The 20,046-nt window shown below is 49.4% G+C and overlaps 1 protein-coding gene across 1 annotated transcript in view; it reads right to left on the bottom strand.

The window, feature by feature from the left end:
• Positions 1-19,777, bottom strand: part of MAP3K11 (mitogen-activated protein kinase kinase kinase 11) — a 33,040-nt gene extending 13,263 nt beyond the window's left edge. The window contains exons 1-4 of the mRNA XM_079956582.1: positions 18,328-19,777; positions 3,757-3,937; positions 1,532-1,680; positions 1,195-1,370 (exon numbers count right to left, since the gene is read on the bottom strand). Coding sequence (XP_079812708.1) covers positions 1,195-1,370; positions 1,532-1,680; positions 3,757-3,937; positions 18,328-19,021 — 1,200 coding nt within the window. The 5' untranslated portion in view covers positions 19,022-19,777. The remainder of the gene's footprint in view (positions 1-1,194; positions 1,371-1,531; positions 1,681-3,756; positions 3,938-18,327) is intronic.
• Between the last annotated feature and the right edge of the window lie 269 nt (positions 19,778-20,046).

The raw sequence follows: 20,046 nt of genomic DNA, 5'->3' as shown, positions 1-20,046 counted from the left end.
CCAGGACTCTTTGGGGGAAGCCAGGACTGTCTAAAGTAGTGCCATAGTGCATTGAATGTATGGTGTGAACATGGCCTTATACTGAGTCAGAACACTGGTTCATGTAGAACAGGTATGGGGAATTTTTGGCCCTCCAGGTGTTGCTGAATTACAACTCCCAGCAGCCCCAACAAGCATGGGACCTTTTGCGTGCAAAAGCAGGTGCTCGGCCGCTGAGGTATGGCCCTTCCCCAGGGCCCATCCAAGACTCTAACTCCCATCAGTCCCAGCCAGCGCATGAGCCCTTCCACTGATCTGGGCAAAGGGGTGCACAGAAATTGCTTTTCCACCCATTTTCATTAGTAAACCCCTCACCTGACTTGCAATTCAGAGAGTAAATTCGCCTTCCTTTAATTCAGAAACGTGGACCCTCCAGATGTTGCTGAACCACAACTCCCATAAGCCTCAGCAACCATGGCCGATGGCCAGTGATGATGGGAGTTACAGTAAAGTAATATCTGAAGAGTCAAAGTTCCCAGCTCCTGATTTAATTACCCACATTTGTTTTTGTATCCACCCTCACCCTTCTTTCGTCTACTGCTGCCTCCTCCTGGACATCAACATTTTATTGTCCCAGAATGCCCAGCAGTGGCGCCATACTGTGGGTTCCTGGGAAATAAAATGGCAGCCATCAACCTCCCTCCTAGCTATAAAGAAAGAACAGAACAAAGCCCATTCATACTCATTAATTACACTTTATGTTTGTTTCAGAAGCACTATCTGTCAGTAATACAGGGACGTGTACAAGGTCCCAGTTTCAGGGTAGTATCCTGCGCCTTCATTCTGGGAGTAGATGGATTATCCTTTTATCATATTGGTATTTTAAATATGTATGCTTTACCCTTTGTATCATATTGTGTTTTAAATAAGTGAATGTTTTAATTATCATGTTTTTATTCTCTGTTTGTTCTATTTTGGCAGGCCTGTGACCGTATGATAAAATAAGTGACAGATTGACTGGTACCTCCAGGCAGTCTGGATGTTCTGGACTACAGCTCCCATTGAGCTGATGGGAATTGTAGTCCCAAACATCTGAAGGGAGCCAGGTTGACAAAGGCTGCTTTCAAAAGTGTTGTGTTCTGGTACAACAACGAGATTCTAGGCTCGAGCCCTGCTCCCGAATGAACATTCCAGCTCCTCTCATCTCTCCCTTACCTTTTCCTTGGCACGCAGTTCATCAAACATGTCCTGGATCTCGACTTTCCAATCATCTTGCATGGAGTGGAAGGACTCCTGGGGCATATCATGGAGGACTTGGGTCTCCAGCACCGTCAGTTGGGACAGGATAGATGCAAAAGTGGGGCGCCGGTGGGGGTCCTGGTCCCAGCACTCTGGCAGGACCAACAGGGAAGTGGGAGGGAGGGAGACAGAATGCGCACAGAGCTCAAACGTGTGCCAGAAACGGGTACAACCCTTTCCCACCTTTTTTGCAGGGGGTCCCATCTCGTGATGGAACCCCCAAGTCCCGCCTCCTTTACTGCTTCCTGCTTACCTGCCATGAGACGTGCAAAGGGTTCCGGGCAAGTGGACGGGATAGGAAGCGTCAGCTTGTTCACAGCGACCCCATAGGCCACGGCAAGGCCATCGATGCCCCGGTATGGAACTTCGCCAGTGAGAAGCTCCCAAAGGAGTACCCCATAGCTGGAGGGAAAAGGACAAGGGAGAGCAGGCTAAATTCTAGGGTGCTGTTGAGCCACACACTTGCAGGGTGATATTCTGCTGCCCTCTCAAAACACGCCAAACGGTGGAGCTCTGGGCTTCCCTCCTCTCCTGATCTTTGCAGGCGTGGGGGTGGGAATTATAAATTCCTTCCTCATTATTCTTATCCAGACATTTTGAAACTGCTTCCATAGAGGGTTCCACTCTGTCCCCTTCCAGTTGATCTCCTATTCCAGCTGGTCCTTACTAGAACTCCAAGAACTAGTGCCAAATGTCTTTTTCATCCTTCTTCCCAATCTACTTTCTTTTTGTGCAGTGTCTTTTAGGGAAATTTTTAAATGTTTGATCTTTTATTATGCTTTTATATTTGTTGGAAGCTGCCCAGAGTGGCTGGGGCAACCCAGTCAGATGGGTGGGGTACAAATAATAAAACAACAACAACAATTTAGCTTGTAAGTCTGAGGGCAGAGACTCTTTTATTATTGATATTTGTAAGCCACTGGAGGGGGGGGTCTTTCCCCTCAGTTAATTAGCAAGGCTAAAACGGCAAGCAAACATGTACCTGGAAAGTGAAACCCATCTCTTTACGCTTACTTGAGACTGATGCTTGTGATCAAGACTTTGAGCTGCAAGCTCACAAGGTGTTTTTTGCACCACACCCATGACGGGCAATGAAAAATGGTTTCAGTCACTCGTTACCCAGTGTCCTGTCCTGTGTATGCACACTGTGGTCACATTCACAACATACATTTAGAGCACTGGGATTCCAGTTTAAATAGTCATGGCTTTTCTCAAAGAATCCTGGGAGCTGAGAGTTGTTTGGTAAAGGAACCCATTAGGTCCAGTCGTGACCGACTCTGGGGTTGCGGTGCTCATCTCACTTTACTGGCCGAGGGAGCCGGCGTACAGCTTCCGGGTCATGGGGCCAGCATGACTAAGCCGCTTCTGGTGAACCAGAGCAGCGCACAGAAACGCCGTTTACCTTCCCGCCGGAGCGATACCTATTTATCTACTTGCACTTTGATGTGCTTTCGAACTGCTAGGTTGGCAGGAGCAGGGACCGAGCAACGGGAACTCACCCCGTCGCGGGGATTCGAACTGCCAACCTTCTGATTGGCAAGTACTAGGCTCTGTGGTTTAACCCACAGTGCCACTTGTGTCCCTTGAAAGTTGTTAGAAGGCCCCTATTCCCTTCCTTGAGCTACAATTTCCCAGAGTTCCACACAAAGAGGAATTGATTGGAAAACCGCTATGAGAAGTGTAGCTCTGGAACAGAGGACTCCTAAAAATGCCCATCACCCTTCCCACTTTCCCAGGATTCGTTTGGGGGTAACAAAACAATTTGAAAGCGGCACCAGTGCACTTTAAATGTATGGTGTGAATGAGGCCTGTTTCTGTCAGCCTCTTTCTTACACACACGTACACTGCTTGGGTTTGTCCAGACCTGGACCTGGAGTGTCCTTGGCGGAGGAACAAGGGGTGCAGATCCGGCCCCATAGCAGATATCCACACTACCAATGATTGTGAGGACCTGTTAGGGATCCCTGCACCAACTGGCTGGCTCTCAGACCCTCCAGTCTCCCTCAGGGCCACAGGAGATGGCAAGGCAGCCAGGAGCTTCAGAGTTGCTGTCAAAGTGCCTGGCTAGCTGCATGTGAGGAGGGGGAAGTGCAAGTCAGCACCTGCCTGGATCAGGGCCTGGCCGAGAGCCAGAAAGGGCTGGAACCTCCAGCTCCCAGACAAACCCTCAGTCTGAGCTGCTTCCCTGTCAAAGCTCCAAACCCAGCCTGAAAGGTGTGTGTGTGTAAGAGGGGAGACTCTTTTCTTACACACATACAGAATTTGGCTTCCTTTACCTGCTGTGGACTTCCACAGATCCTTGGAGCAAGAATATGAAGAGCGTGTTAGTTAACTGGGACTCTGACACAGTTTTCAAAACAGGGTGTTCTGCTTTGGCAAGGGAGGTGTCCCAGGGCAAGAGGGTCCTTGCTTTTTCCTGCACATCTGGGCTCCAAGGCCAAAATCCAACCTTAGACAGGGCCCACCCCACCCTCTCACCTCCAGACATCGCTGCCCCGGGAGAAGGTGGAGCTTTTGATGACCTCCGGTGCCATCCAGGCATAGGTGCCCGCCGCGCTCATTTTGGTCGTCTTGTGCCACTCGCGGGCCAGCCCAAAATCGGTGATCTTCAGCGTTTTCCCACTCACATCTCCATCGTCCACGTATTCCGCCAGCAGTACTGAGGGAAGAAAAGAAGCAGACATGGGATTCTGAGGGAAGCCAGTGGAGGAGGTTTGGAGGCCTCCATCCAGGAAAACACATCAGAGAGGCCTTAGCGGGCCAAAGCTTCCCTGGCCCTCATTGCTCATAACCTGGAAGCCTTTCCTTAACATTCCCCATGTAAATCTGAGGGGCTAATCAGGAGTGAGTATAAGACACCTTTCATATGCTCAGAGTCCTTTTGTTACAAATAGTAACAAAATACTTTTTCTCCCGTTAACACGGACATCTACCATTGCCCCATCCTGATGATAATTTTGTATGGCACCAGAGAGCTCCAGGTGGCATACGGATTTCTTCCCCTCTCAATCTTATATTCTCACAACAACCCTGTGAGGTGGGTCAGGACAAGCGATAGCAACTGGCCCAAAGTCACCCGCTGAGCTTCATGGCTGTGTTGATCCTGGTCTGCCATGCCCTAGTCCATAGGAAGTTGTCCTAATGCTAAGTTAGGACATGGACCCAACATTGGTGGGATGGAAAGTTAAGGGCACTTTTTTATTTTTCAAGGCTATTTGGGTTTTAGCACATTATCTTAATAAATATTGGGAGAGGGGGAAATAGCATGTTAAAGGTGGTTAATGGACTTCAGCATAGCGGATCATGCAACCTTTATAGGGAGGTTTTTAATGTTTAATGTTTTATTGTGTTTTTGTATATGCTGGAAGCAGCCCAGAGTGGCTGGGACAACCCAGTCAGATGGGTGGGGTACAAACAAACAAACAAATAATAAAAAAGGTAAAGAGATTCTGGGGTTGCGGCGCTCATCTCGCTTTACTGGCCGAGGGAGCCGGCGTTTGTCTGAAGACAGCTTCCGGGTCATGTGGCCAGCATGACTAAGCTGCTTCTGGCGAACCAGAGCAGCGCACAGAAATGCCATTTACCGTCCCACCAGAGCGGTACCTATTTATCTCCTTGCACTTGACGTGCTTTCAAACTGCTAGGTTGGCAGGAGCAGGAACTGAGCAACGGGAGCTCACCCCATCACGGGGATTCGAACACACCAACCTTCTGATTGGCAAGCCCTAGTCTCTGTGGTTTAACCAACAGCGCCACCCACATCCCAAATATAATAATAAAGGTAAAGGTAAAGGGGACCCCTGACCATTAGGTCCAGTCGTGTCCGACTCTGGGGCTGCGGCGCTCATCTCGCTTTATTGGCCGAGGGAGCCGGCGTACAGCTTCCAGGTCGTGTGGCCAGCAGGACTAAGCTGCTTCTGGCGAACCAGAGCAGCACACGGAAACGCTGTTTACCTTCCCGCCAGAGTGGTACCTATTTATCTACTTGCACTTTGACGTGCTTTCGAACTGCTAGGTTGGCAGGAGCAGGGACCGAGCAACGGGAGCTCACCCCGTCACTGGGATTCGAACTGCCGACCTTCTGATCAGCAAGCCCTAGGCTCTGTGGTTTAACCCACAGTGCCACCCATGTCCCCTAATATATAATAATAGCAACAGCTTAAAGGGAGCTTAAATTACAAAGGCTGACAGCCTTTTGTGACAGCCCTCTGGAGTACTGCCATTTTGTTTTATTTTGTGTGTGTGTGTGTATAATTTTTAAAAAAATTCTGTTTTACAATTTTAAATACTCATTTAAACATCCTTAAAATATTAATGACTTCCATTCTTCTCTTTCCATGGTTCATTTTGCACATCATAAATCCCTGCATATTTTACAAAAACTAAACCATTCAGTATTCCATTATTGCATCCATCAAAACTTATTTACACTGTTGAATTTATCTTAATGCTGCCAGCGTTTTCAGATGTAGTTTCCCCCCATATATTCAATAAACATTTTCCAATCTTCTTTAAACATATGTTCTTCTCATTCTCTTGTTCTATATGTCTGCAAAGCGCATATTCTGTCAGCTTAAGTTGCCATTCTAGAGTACTGCCTTTTGGGTGGCTAAGGGGTTATGATTTGGCTACTAGCTACAATGGCAATATTTTACATATGCTATTGGGGGCACTATGCCTCCAAACACTGGTTGGTGGGGATCACGGCTGCTGCACTCAGGTCCTGCTTGTGAACGTCCCACAGACATCTGGTTGGCAGCAGTAAGAACAGGGCCATATGGGCCTGATCCAGCAGAGCTCTCCTGACATTCTTATTGCTGCACTATGTGGCAATCGGTCCCTGGGAAGGCACCCTCGTCAGCACCTCCCTGGCACAAAAGGAGCTTCCTGTGCTGGCAGCTTTTGCCCACGCTGCCAAGCTTCCTCCATGCACTTGGCACACACACAGCATGGAAACTGCGCCAGGGCGAGGCAGAAGCAGTCACGCTCCTCTGCACTAACCTACTAAACCCAACTCAGAACTTCACAGGCAAAAGAACCCAGGAGTCCTGGCTCCACGCCCTGATGGTCCAAAAACCTGAAACCCACTCCCCCATTCACTACTCTTCAAAGTGGGGAGATGAATTTTGCTCAGTACAGTGGTGGATTTTCCAGACTGAACTCATACTTCTCTCCTGCTGCTACAAGTGTGTTTTCAATTTCCCACTGGATTCCAATGGCTTTGGGTCTTATTTTCAAGTTGCTAGTCCTCATATTTAAGGCTCTCTACCCCACCTGTTTGATGCTCCAAGATCAACGCTAGAGCCCTGGGACCAGTCATCAGAAACTAATGCCTGACTATCAGGAATGCAACATGCCAGAGCTGGAAAAAGCACATGTAATTCCTGGTCCGTTTTTTTTAACCTCTATTTGAGATGGTAGTGATTCCCCCTAAAGACCTATACAACTTGAGATCCAGGAGCCAGAAGGAGCATCTAGATGTTTGTGGTCATCACCAACATAGGAGGGGCAGTGGAATCCTAGAGCTGGAAGGGATCCTAACGGTCATCTAGCCCAACCCCTTGCCCAGGGCAAGAATCTTCCAGTGACAGCATCCCTGACAATCTCTAGTTATGCACCTTCAGTGAAGAAAAGCCCAACACCTCCCAAGGCTGCCTGTTCTGCCTCCAGACAACCCTTGCTTATCAGGATGTTTCCCCAGAACAGTTTGGGGGCACACACGGAATAGGAGACGACAAATCTTAGGAACCAATAATCACACTGAGTGTTCACAGGTTTGTTTCGTTTTATTAAGAGCAGGCATTTTGGGGGATGACGAGGGAGGGGGATCAGGCCTATGTTGGTCAGGGATCTAGACAGTGGCATGTGGTAGGGAGAGGGTTGTTGAACCTTTTCCTTCTTCTGTGCCTGGACTCTATCACCATACTGAACGCTGCTCTTTGCCCAGGAGGGAAACGTGTACAACAACTTCCATGTGTATGTGTTCACCATGGGAAGAGAGGAGGGTTAACGCAGTTCCCTTTGTGATGTGGTCCCGATTCGGCTTCCTTACCCCCACCTTTTTAAAGCAGGTACATTAAATGTGATCGTGCATTTAACAATGTGCAGCTTGCCTGTTAAAAAGCTGCTGCCTGTTCTGAGTGGCTGCCAGACAGAGATAAATGTCCAGCTCTCAAAAAGGATGCTCTCAAAAACCCTAACTGGAGATGCCAGGGATTGAAATGGCAACTTTCTGTATGCCAAGTAGATGTCTTCCCATTGAGCCAGGGGTGCCAACTTGAGTAAAATATTTGGGGGAGGGCAGGTATGCCCAGCCCCCCCATAATCAATCACATGTTGGGGCTCACCCACACTATTTGAATGGCAATGCCCATCAACTTTGGGGGGCTTGGCCCCCTCAAATACTTTACTGGGAGAGGGCAAAGGGACTTTGGCCCCTAGCAGCTGAAACACTCTTCCTTCCCTCCTCCTTGCAGATACATACAGGCAAAAGCCCTTTGTAAACGTCCACCAAGACTTAGGTCCATTTCACAACAGTCGTACCTCGGAAGTCGAATGGAATCTGTTCCGGAAGTCCATTTGACTTCCAAAACATTGGAGAACCAAGGTGCAGCTTCTGATTGGCTGCAGGAAGCTCCTGCAGCCAATCGGAAGCTGCAACGGACGTTCGGCTTCCAAAGAACGTTCGCAAACCAGAACAATCACTTCCGGGTTTGCGGAGTTCGGGATCCAAAACGTTTGCCTTGCAAGGTGTTCGACTTCTGAGGTATGACTGTATTTTGGTTATGAATAAACCAAATAATCCCTAATGCTACTTGAAACAGAGCTGCCTTGCCATACCTTTCTGATCTGACATATTTGGAATTGCGATCTATCTGCCTTACCTAAGCATAAGCGGATTAGTGTCTCATGTCTGACAGATGCTGCAGAGCATTATAAATACAAACACCACCACCCAATAAACAGAAGAAAGCAAGCCTGTCTCCTTAATCCAGCTGTACGAGCACAGGATACGGTGACCCAAGACTGCACTCTGCACGTCATCAGAGGCACTGCTGTTACCGTTTTGTACCTCCCAGATCCTGGGAAACGGTTATGGGTGTCTCCCTCTGAGACACCCAAAAGGACTCCCCGCCCCCCACGTTCCTTTAGTACCAGTTGGGAGCATCAATCCCTCTCAGCCCTGACCCTCAGCTACGGCCCACAAGCCCTTTCCACAGCCCTGGCTGCGAGGCAATCCCAGCCCCGCCGTTCTGGCTGGGCTTTGGCCCCATGACCCGTAGGCGACTCAAGCATTTCCCTGGGACGCTGCGTCACTGAGCGCCCCATTGTGTGTGGCGCTGGCAGGAGAATCGGTCCATTGTTCCGTTGGGCTGTAGGGAAGGGGCTCCCCCGACAGAAGTACCCCAAGAAGGCACCCTCCCCGCCCCCAACAGCTGCTGCTGCTGCTGTGAGGCCTAGACGTTTTTCCCTTCCCCAGTCAGCCAGGACAGAGAGGAAGCCTGAGCGAGAGCGAGCAGGAAGCCACTGGGGAGGAAGTGAAGGGACCAGATCTCTGCTACAACCACTGGGCCATTGTTTAAGAGAGGCTGGTGAACAACTCTCTCTCTCTCCCTCCCTCCCTCCTCTGCCTTGAAAGAACACCCTACGCAAGGAAAGCCCTCTTTAAAACAACGCCACACCCTCCACCGACATCCACAGCCTTCCTAGAGATCCCGGAGGGAGGTCTGCTTACCAGCACCGCCACACAAACACACACAACTTATCAAGTCGCCTCGTCTCCCTCCATACCCACCCAAATCGCTTTGGTCTGTGGAACTGGCGCCGATTCAGGTGCCACGTAGCACTGATTCCACATTTGTAAGCAATCCATCTTTTAGCGTGGCAGCACCCACACTTCAGACCTTCCAAGTGCCCCTTTTTTCCAGGGACAGTCCCGGATTTACAGAAGCTGTCCCGGTTTCTGATTTGACCCCAGAACGTCCCGCTTTTCCTTAGGATGTCCCTATTTTCATTGGAGAAACGTTGGAGGGTATGGAGTTATGCAAAAACAAAACAAAACAAAACAAAACAAAACCCAAGCCAAGGAGATAAGTAACTATACAACCTTTCAAAGACTTCTGAAGGGAGCCCTGTGTAGGGAAGTTTTTAAATATTTTATTATGTTTTTATATAAGTTGGAAGCTGCCCAGTGTACTCTAGTGCTTTAAATGTACGGTGTAAATATTGTTTGGGAGGCCACTAGGTTAATTCTACCTACGAATTAACCAGCACACTACTTTGTGTTCATGGGCGGCCCACTGAGTTTTTACTTGGCAGCATAAAGAACAAGAAATTTGTCTCTTCTCTCCTCAAAAAGGCAAGGTTCTCAAGGTACTGCAATATCAGTTTTAACTGATTTTAATACTCTGGAACATCATTGTGAAGGGCAGGTAATAAATATATCTAGGGTTGTCGTCAACAACTATGTTTTCCTCAGGATAGGCCCATGGGAATAAATGGTCCTAAGCTAGTTATAGCTATGGATTTCATTGGATCATAGAATCATGGAATCATAGAATTGTAGCGTGGAAGGAATTCCAAGGGTCATCTAGTCCAACCCCCCGCAATGCAGGAATCTCAGCTATAACATCCATGAGAGATGGCCATCCAACCTCTGCTTAGAAACCTCCAAGGAAGCAGAGTCCACAACCTCCCGATAGGTCTACTCAGAATAAGACTGAGATGGAAACCAACCTTGAGCAATATTATTAGTAAGTAATATTATTAGCAAGTCTAATACAAGGGGAGTTCTTGGGGCAGCTACAGAGTGAATTGCCCTTCCCTCCTCAACTAGTACACACACAGAGAAACACTTATGCCTTAGCTGGATGGTCTGCAACAGAGGAGCAAAGCCTTAGAACATAAGGAGGATATATATGTTACACAGAAATCATCTTGCCTCTCACACGGACGTTCAGTCACATGCACATAAACAACCTCAGGGTCCCTACTTGTGATTCTACTGCCAAGGACTGATGCTTTACATACGAGAGAGTTCCCATGGTGATTATTGCACAATTGGTACGCGGGGATTTTCTGCTCGTGATTTCACAACTCCCTGGCCTCTGCAACTGTCTGGGAGTTCTGGCTCACAATTCCAGGACAGGAGAGAGAACAGGCAGAATTGAGATCCTCACCTTAGTGCAGGGGTGGGGTGAGTGGGAGTGCAGAACAACCGTGCCAGCCCCACAAGAGGAGTGGTAAGATCTTTAAAGGCACACCAGCGACAGCAGCTGCCGCCACCAATTCAAAAGTTGACACCTAAGTTGAGAAGCCCCACACAGACTCCTCACTGGAGTGCGCAGGCAAGTACAGTGTTGTGGTTAGTGTGTCATACTAGGAAATGGGAGATCAGGGTTCAAATCCCCACTCGGCCGCGGAGATCCCAGGGTGACATTGGGTGACACTGGACCTACCTCATAGGGTTGTTAAGGTTACCTTGAGCTCCTGAGAGAGAAAGGTGGGATGGAAATGCAATGCAATAAAATTAAAAAATGTCGGATCTCAGGTCTCATGGTGGAGATGGTGGGGTCCACCTCTCGAAGGCTGTGTCAGGCTGCTACCAGCACATATTTTCATTTCTTATTTGGAATATTTGCATCCCACTTTTTCTGCAAATGGCCCTGGCAGTGGATTGGTTCACATGTCGCTTTCAGCAATAGCTAAGTTTAGCTATGGTTTGAAGATGAAAACACAGTGCACCTATGTGTGTGGTTGAAATGAGCACTTTCCTCGTCTCCTGCTTCTGCCGCCCTGCCAAGACTTGCCGTGTTAGAAACTCAAGTCTATAAGCCAAATGACTCCTTAAACCAAGGTTGCAGTCACCAAAAGAGAATGTCTAGTTGCCATTTTAGGGCAAGACAGCTCTAAAGTCTTCTTTTTCATGGACTCACTGTGACTGATTCTCCGTTAAAACATCTGGCTACTTCAGCTGACAACCTTGAGCTAGCTTAAGAACTTTTGAGAACTTAAAGAAGAAAAGTCACTTGATCCAGGGACAGTCCGCATATCTACCGGCCTATTCCAACCTCTTTTTCTTAATGCTGACTGCTCCTGCTCAGGCTGCACAGATAAAGCAATTTGGTTCCTGAAATTCATTCCAATTGTGAAGATAAAATGTAACTGATAAGAATTCTACAGGATGGGGTATTAGTGTGTGAAAACAGTCCAGATCCAATGATCTCCAGATGGTAGAGATGTCAGGCGCCATCCTGGCGCCCAGGCACCTTCACTTGGTTGCGAGTGGTCGAAACCGCAAATTGCGCCTGGCCCCTGGCTAATTTCAAACACTGTCAGCAACTACTCCCTACCTTAATGGGAAGTGGTAACACTCAGGATTAGAAGGGTAAGCTCCCCATTCCACCTTCCCACTGCCAGCTCTCTCTGTCTCTCTCTTTCTACAACCCCCACCTTTCTTTGCCTGGCAGGTTGCCAGGGAATGGGCAGATTTCTCTTGCCAGAGGTCTGGACTGCTTTCTTGCATAGGGCTTTCCTTCTCCCCTTCCATCATTGCTTCTGCTTCAGCTGTTCCTGCCTCCCACTCCCCACTTTTTCTCCTCCTCTTCCCCTCCCCCCCCAGCTACTGCCAACCGCATGATATTTGACTGAGGGCCACATGAAGCCAGGCCGAGGGCCGCAAGCTCCGCATCCCTGCTTTTAGGTCTCGTTGGCGGCTGTCCTCTGCCATCAGAAGCGCAGTGGCTGGTGATCGAGGAAAAGGCCTTCTCTGTGGTGGCAGCCTGGTTGTGAAATGCTCTCCTTAAGGAAGCGTGGGTGAGGCCTACTCTGATTTGGCTTCTGCATGGGGCAAAGATGTGCTTTTAAAAACTACAACAACAGCTTTTAAGAATAATTTTATCTCCTGCCCTTGCTTTTCAGCTGCTTCATTAAATGGTGGTGCTTCTCTAACTCTTTTAATTGCATTTACGGTAAGACACCCTGGGAATTCACTGAAGGGGGTTGGAATTCCTGTAATGAGAATAAAGAATGGTGTTTGAAGCATTGCCATCCAGCCTCTATAATATTGTGGTGTAAAGCTGAAAGTGCCACTTTGCCTGGGTATAAAGAAACTCTCCTCTCTGTTAGCAAACTGGAGCACTGAAAACAGGGGTGAGGGCCAAGCCTTGGCTCAAACTGTGATTATTATTATTATTATTATTATTATTAATTAAATTTGTACACTGCCCCACACCCGTAGATCACAGGGCGGTTCACAACATACCGTAGCAACTGTCCTCCCCCAAGACAGCTCCCCAGGGCTTGCCATTAAGCCAAACCAACACATAGTTTTCATGCACTGATGAAGGCATCAATACATGAAAACTCTGTGTTGGTTTGGCTTAATGGCAAGCCCTGAGATCTAGTGAAGATCCTTCGTGGAGCAAGGGGTTGCACAAGATGACCTCCACAAAGGATCTTTTGTGCAGCATGTTACAGTGACACAGCCCTGACCGACAGCCACTCAGGGATTTAACAGCCCCTGCAAAGGAGAGCCCACCTGCGACTCTCAAGGCAGCCTGGTTCTCTGTCAGACAGCTTATGCCACTAGGACCTTTCTCTTAATCTTTAGCCAAAACCTTCTTCCCTGCTGTTCCTAGACCTAGGGTTCTTCACCTAATCTTCCAGAACAACAGTTAGCAAGGCCACATTCATACATTTAAAGCACTATGATACCACTTTAAACCATGGGTAGGCAAACTAAGGCCCAGGGGATGGATCCGGCCCAATCGCCTTCTCAATCTGGCCTGCAGACGGTCCAGGAATCAGTGTTTTTTTTTACGTGAGTAGAATGTGTCCTTTTATTTAAAATGCATCTCTGGGTTATTTGTGGGGCATGGGAATTAGTTCATCCCCCCCAAATATAGTTTGGCCCCCCATAAGGTCTGAGGGGCAGTGGACCGGACCCCTGCTGAAAAAGTATGCTGATCTCTGCTTTAAACAGTCATGGCTTCTCCCAAAGAAATCTGGGAGCTGAAGCTTGTTAAGGATGCTGAGAGTTGTTAGGAGACCCCTCTCTCCTTCCCAAAGCTACCATTTCTAGTGCTACCTGGGGAAAGAGATTGACTGTTAAACCACTCAGAAAACTGTAGCCCTGGGAGGGAAATAGAGGAATAAAAGCTCTCAGCACCCTTAACAAACGCGACTTCCCAGGATTTTTTGGCACAGAAGTCACGACTATAAAGTAGTATTATAGTATGGTGTGAAGGTGGCCTGAGTGTGCTCTGTCTTCTGCATGACGGACAGCCTTTCAGATATTTAAAGACGACTCTCATGCTGCTTTTAGATATTGCCAGATGGTTGAATACTGAGATGAGTGACAAATTTACACACGCACACACATACGCATAAGACCTGGAATAAAGAAGAGAGAACCTATAGACAAGCAACTGTTGTCCTTTGAGAGGAGTCAAAAAGAATTTGAAAGAGGGATCACTGCTTGGGGGGTGTACCTACTCCTTCCACATTCACCTGTGTTAAACAGGTTTGGCAAGTTTTTCGTATTCCCCCCCCTGCTCACCCCCACAAAACTTGTTTGATCAGAAGTGACAGTAGGAAGAGATAAGTTTGCATATGTGTGTACATCACAGGAAGCAAAATCTCTCTCCCAAGCCACCTCCAACTGACTTAAAAACGACTGTCTACGTCAGAGCTTTCCAAATTCTGTGTCAGGACACGTTATCGTGCCAGCTGCAGTGTGGGCTAGAATGAGAGCTTGCTGGTAAAGCTGAATTACTGGTATGCTAGTAGAACTGAATTACTGTGTCATGAAATGATGCGTGTCTAAAAAGTGTGTCACCACCATGACAAGTTTGGAAAGCTCTGATCTACGTTCCGTTATGGTAGCTTATATTTCTATAGGGAGGCAGACGGCAAGGTTTTTTGAGCCTGTTAGGAGAGGCTATACCACAGCTGTCAACCTTCCCTTTTTTTGCGGGAAATTCCCTTATTCCTGCGCCGTTTCCTGCTGCTTCCCACTGCTATCTCGGATTGTTAGATATCCCGTAGACTATCCCCAGAACAGGTGAGGCTGCTGATCCCTTATTTTCAAATCTGAAAGTTGACAGCTATGGGCTATACTGTATGCTCTCAACAGGATGCCCTTCTGTCAAATTCCAGATGTTCCACATCCTCCTTTGGGTGTTTTTGCCAAGCTGGAATGTGTCATTGAACTCTGATCATGCTTCTTGATGGAGGATACAGTGCAATGTGTTGAGTGTGTGTAGAAACTAGCTGATTATACAATGGTAAAATTAACATTATTTTTGCTCTGCCCACTTTTGCTGCTAGTCCTGCCTACAAGGGGAATGTGACCCCAGAAGGGAACATGGCTCATAGGCTGAAAATATTCCCTATCCTGTGCCCTAGTAGGATAGCTCAATTGGTTAGAGCATGGTGCAGATAACCCCAAGGTTGCAGGTTGGATCCCCATATGGGGCAGCTGCATATTCCTACAGTTGGACTAGACCAAGGGACAGCAAACTTTTTCAGCAGGGGGGCGGTTCACTGTCCCTCAGACCTTGTGTGGGGCTGGAATATATTTTGAAAAAAATAAATGAACGAATTCCTATGCCCCACAAATAACCCAGAGATGCATTTTAAATAAAAGCAAACATTCTACTCATGTAAAAACACACTGATTCCTGGACTGTCCGTGGGCCAGATTTAGAAGGCGACTGGACCAGATTTGGCCTCCGGGCCTTAGTTTGCCTACCCATAGACTAGACCAGGCACATCCAACAGGTAGATCGTGATCTACCAGTAGATAAGTAGACGTTCTGTGGTAGATCACTGGTAGATCAGTGGTTCCCCCCAAAGAAGCTCAACAGCTTTGACCTGAACCCCCCCAAAATGGGGTAGATCACTGCCAGTTTTTAACTCTGTGAGTAGATAGCAGTCTCTTGGGAGTTGGCCACCCCCGGACTAGACAATCTTCAGGGTCCCTTCCGACTCTAGGTGAGGCCCCTGAGCCAGGAAGATCCGCGGGCCTAAAATATATGCATATATCCCAGTTTGCAGCATTCTGTCACACTCAGGGTGACCAAGAAATGAGGAGGACAGTGCTCTGCACACAGGTGCAGGATGGATGCTTAACATCTACTCCCTTCCCAACTTTGCATCCAAAGGCAGCTCCCATTTAGTCCTATATTTGGAGGAATCCTGTTGCAGTGAACATTCCCTGCCATATACGGGCTTGTCCTCCTCTCACACCGTGCCTGACATAATGGTGGGCATTTTGCAAACAGTAATAACTACAATTTAGGGAACAAATTGCTAGGTACTGTTCCCGCAGCGCAAGAAGCAGAGCTGCCGGATTGAGAGCAAAGGCTCACCTCTTCCAGCGTCTCGTTCCCCATGGTAGCCAAACAGATGCTCCCCATTTAACCCAGAATTAAATTCTTTAATACAGAATTAAATTCATTAACCCAGAGTTAACTTCATTAATCCAGAATTAAAACAACCCTGCAAGGCGTGATTCTCATATGACCAACAGAGGCGGGCAGTTGGGATGGGACTAAGAAAACAGCCATCATCCGATCAGCTTTGAAACAGGAACCCTTCCACCAGTGCTCTGCCTGAAAGACGCGACATCTAGAGGACAATGTTCCTCTGAACATGTGCAGAGTGCCTTGCAACCAGCACAAGGGAGACGACTCTGGCCATCTGCCTATCTGTGATGGGGTGGTGCTGGCTTCTGCCACAGGAAGATTTGCTTTCAAACAGATCAAAGCAAGAGTTGCTTAGGGCGAGGGCTGCAATGGTATGGGACAAAATTCCCCCTCCTTGTCCCTGGTTTCCCCTCTCCAAATCTACAGCTGGAGGAAGCCCAGCGCCTGGAGAGAGAGAGGAAAAGGCTTCAAATCATCAGGCTCTTGTTTGCATGGAAAGAAAAACATTTATCTCGCCCTCACAAGAGGAAACGACAGTGTAGAGTTAGTTTCTGGGAGAGAGAGAGAGAGAGAGAGAGAGAGAGAGAGAGAGAGAGAGAGTTGCTGTCACTTCCTTCTAGCTTTGGGTCACTGAGGTCACACTCATTTGCTGTCTGGTGGCAAAACTCCGGGAGGAGAACAGTGAGAGGGTGGCAGATAGAACTTCATTTCCCAAACTGGACCTGCCTCCACCTTAGTTCACCTCTTGACCTAAGGCAGGTGGGAGGGGGGAAATGTGTTTAACTGGCAGGGGAGGGAGGAGGAGAGTACTCTGGATGTGCTCAGAGGCACCCTCGCTTCTCATGTCCCAGAACTGAAAGAAGGTTCCAGGCCGGATTCTGGCTTAAAGGAAGGTTCCTTTCCCGTGCCTTCCAAAACCACTGGGCAGCTTGCCCCTTCAGGGAGGGATGTGGCTCTGTGGTCAAGTGCCCACTTTGCACACAGATGGTCCCAGGTTTAAACCCTCAACGTCTCCTGTTAGGCTGGGAGAGTCCCCTGGCTGAAATCTTGGGAGAGCAGCTGCCAGCTAGTGCAGATTCCTACGCTTCACGGGGTTGGACTAGATGACCCCTGGGGTGCCTTCCAAGTCTACAATTCTATGTTTCTATACTATACTGAGCTAGATAGATCGATGGTCTGACTTGCTATACAGCAGCTTCCTACATTCCTATTGCTGCATATACACCATAACTTAAAAGCAAATAAAATCCCGGGAACTGTAGTTTACCCCTCAAAGAGCAACAATTCTCAGCACCCTTAAATTACAATACCCAGGATTCTCTAGGGGGAACAGGTGCTTCAAATTTACAGTGCATATTCCTTATCAATGGCTTCTTTTGAGAGTGCGCTTGCTCGGAGTACACCTGTTCCAGAAGTCACCTTTTCTTGCCTTCATTCACCCCCCCCCCATTTTTATTTTACACTTGAAACTAACAACATTTCAAATTTTAGCGCCACTGCTGAAAGGAAGGCTTTCTGTGGTTCCCACCCCCTGTGGGGCACAATCCCTAGCGGGAAGTTATATTTCTAAACAATGGCACAAACCGCCTGCTAGATTGTGTACCCCAAAGCTAAAATAAATAAGGAAAGACATAGCTTAGGCCATAAAATTGATGCAACTTGGAATTGCAGTTTTGACATTTATTATCAAGGCTTAAGGAAGGAATGGGGAAGTTCTTCCCCGCATTAAGGTTGCATTCCTTCGTGGCCAATGCTCTAGGTGCTGCGTGCCAGGGGTGGGAGGGGCCAGATGCGAAAGTAGGCAGAGCAATGCATGTGACGCTCAGCTTTGTGCAGTAGGTTGCATTCTGGGCACATAAAAGCCAAAGGCAATTGCATGGCTCCCACTCCCCCCACATATTCCCATCCTGTACCCAGGCAAGCAAGACACCTTCGCACAGTCCAAAGACAGGCAAACCAGGCAAAACGATTCCGCTATGGCACAGAGCAGGGCTGGTGAGAGCTATGGCCTTGGGTGAGGTTCAAGGGCCAGACAGAGAGGTCCTGGGGGCCGTATTTGGCCCCCAGGCCTGATGCTTCCTGTTCCTGGCTTACAGTGTCCTCATTTTCTTAAATACTGCACTCAAATCTGCAAGCAGGGTGGTGCCTTGGGAATTGCCTATCACCTCTGTCGAGCTGCTGAGGCTTTCCTTGTTTCTGCACAACAGCAAACATTTGATTAAGAGGGGAGAGAGACAGAGCCTTTTCCAAAGTGGCACCCAGAAGATGCCATTCTCTCCCAGAAAGGTCTGCCTGGCCTCCTCCCTGTTCATCTTTAAGCTGGCATTTAAAAACGAGATTATTTCAACAGGAATGTTCTGAGTTAATTTTCCATGTTCCATTCTTATTTTCCTTTCTCGGTTGTTCTTCTTTTCATTATTGTCAGTTTACGGCTCGGTTACATTTTCTCACGTTTCGTTCCACTGTTCGATCTTAAGATATCGTTACGCGAGCAATTTCAAGCTGAAAGGCGGGGATGCACATTTTTGAAACGAACTAACCAACCAGCTTGATTTGTTCAGGCAAAATATATGCAAATATATGCAAATCCCTCACCACCAATCCCAACCCTCCTACTCACTGTTGTTGGATTTCAGGTCGCGATGAATGACGGGCACGATGGCTTCGCAGTGCAGGTACTGCATCCCGTGAGCGATTTGCACAGCCCAGTTGATGAGGATGTGGGGTGGGATCCTGCGGCCGGCAAGCATGCGGCTGAGGGGACCCCCGGCCGCATATTCCATCACCAGGCACAAGTTGGGCTCGCGGAGGCAGACGGCTTTGAGGGCGATGATGTTGGGGTGCTGCAGCATGGCAAAGAGCCGGGCCTCTTGCCGTACTCTCTCTGACGTGGTGCTGATGTCCTCGTCCGGATCCTGGCGCGCAGCCTTGACCGCCACCAACTCCCCCTTCCAGCTGCCGCGGTACACCTTCCCAAAGCCACCGACACCTATCACTTCCTCCAGCCTCAGGTCCCGGAAGTCGGCCTCAGGGGGGCTCTCGGGGCCCGCGTAGCCCCCCGTCTTGGGCGACACGTAATTGGAAGGGAAGATGCCCACTTGGTTGTTCACCTTGCCGGCCCACCAGCCTTCGTCCCCAGAGATGGCGGCATCCCACGAAAGCACCTCCACCAAGTCGCCTTTCCGCAGGGTCAACTCGTCGCTGCTGGCGGCCTCATAGTCAAATAACGCCGTCCAGACGGGGTTGGCGTAGGCCGTGGTGCCCCCGCTCCGCGAACCTGGCCCCCAGGCCACTAGTGGGGCCTTCCGGAACATGCTTCCCAGGGGCTCCTTGGGATCCTCTGGGCCTCATTGGTCCAAGGCCCCCCACATCTAGGTCACTAACATTGCCTTCCTCGCCACTTCCCACGGGATCGAGACCATCCAGGGGGCCACAGGGGCGTTCAGCAGGGAAGTGGGGTGAACACTCCTGCCTGCCAAAACCCCCTCCCGTCGAGGAAGCAGGATCCAGCCCTTTGAGTTTATAGACTCCTCTCAACGAATCCGGGGTCAGAGGCTCTCCATCGCCCTCACCAGGGGTAGGAAGATCACCCCGTCTAGTCTCTCCCGCAGAGAACAGGGGGCCGCTCCCTACGGCCGGTTTCCTCCCAAGCGGGCGGGGAACTCGCTAGGGGGGCCCCGTCGAAGCCGCCAACGCGATCCGATGTAGGCAATGGTGGTCGTCCCCCCGTCGTCCCCCACCCTGGCGTCTTGCCTGCTCTTCTCCCAAGGCACCCTCCGTCCGAGCCTCTCCAAGCGGATCTGCGCCGCGATCAGCTTCCTTATCCAGTCCCGTCCGGTCCCTCCCCTCGAAGCTTCCAGGCGAAGCGGCGCCCGGCTCCACGGAAAGGACTCGCTCGCTAGCCCCGTTTCAAAGCCGGCGCTGGGACGGGTGGAGGGCAGACAGGCCCCCCGTCACACAAGGAACCCGTCCCGTCGAGGAGGAAGCCCCGATGGCGCGCCTGCCTGGGCTTTGTACCTTCGCTGCGCTCGGTCCTGGGCAGAAGTGCCGGACGGAGCGAGGCGGGGAAGGCAGGGCAGGGGAGGGGTTTGAATTCCTCGGCCTGCCCCGGGGGAGGCGGGTCTCTCTCTCTCTCCTGGGTGGAACAAAAGGCAAGGGGGCTTTCCAGCGAAGGGTCAGCTCCGGCCTCCAGAACGCGGGGGCTTTTGCTTTCCAGATCCGTGGGAGGAGATACATAAAACCATTGTCTCCCTTCCCAGGGGAGCAGCTTCGTTTGGTGTAAAAAGGGGCGCGGGCAAGCTTTGGAGTCCAACAGCACTCTTGGGCTTTTTTCTCTCTC

The sequence above is a fragment of the Podarcis cretensis genome (genome assembly GCF_951804945.1).
Source record: "Podarcis cretensis genome assembly, chromosome: 16".
NCBI classification, from domain to species: domain Eukaryota; kingdom Metazoa; phylum Chordata; class Lepidosauria; order Squamata; family Lacertidae; genus Podarcis; species Podarcis cretensis.
The sequence above is the reverse complement of the archived record's forward strand: the minus strand, read 5'-3'. Positions and strand labels throughout refer to the sequence as shown.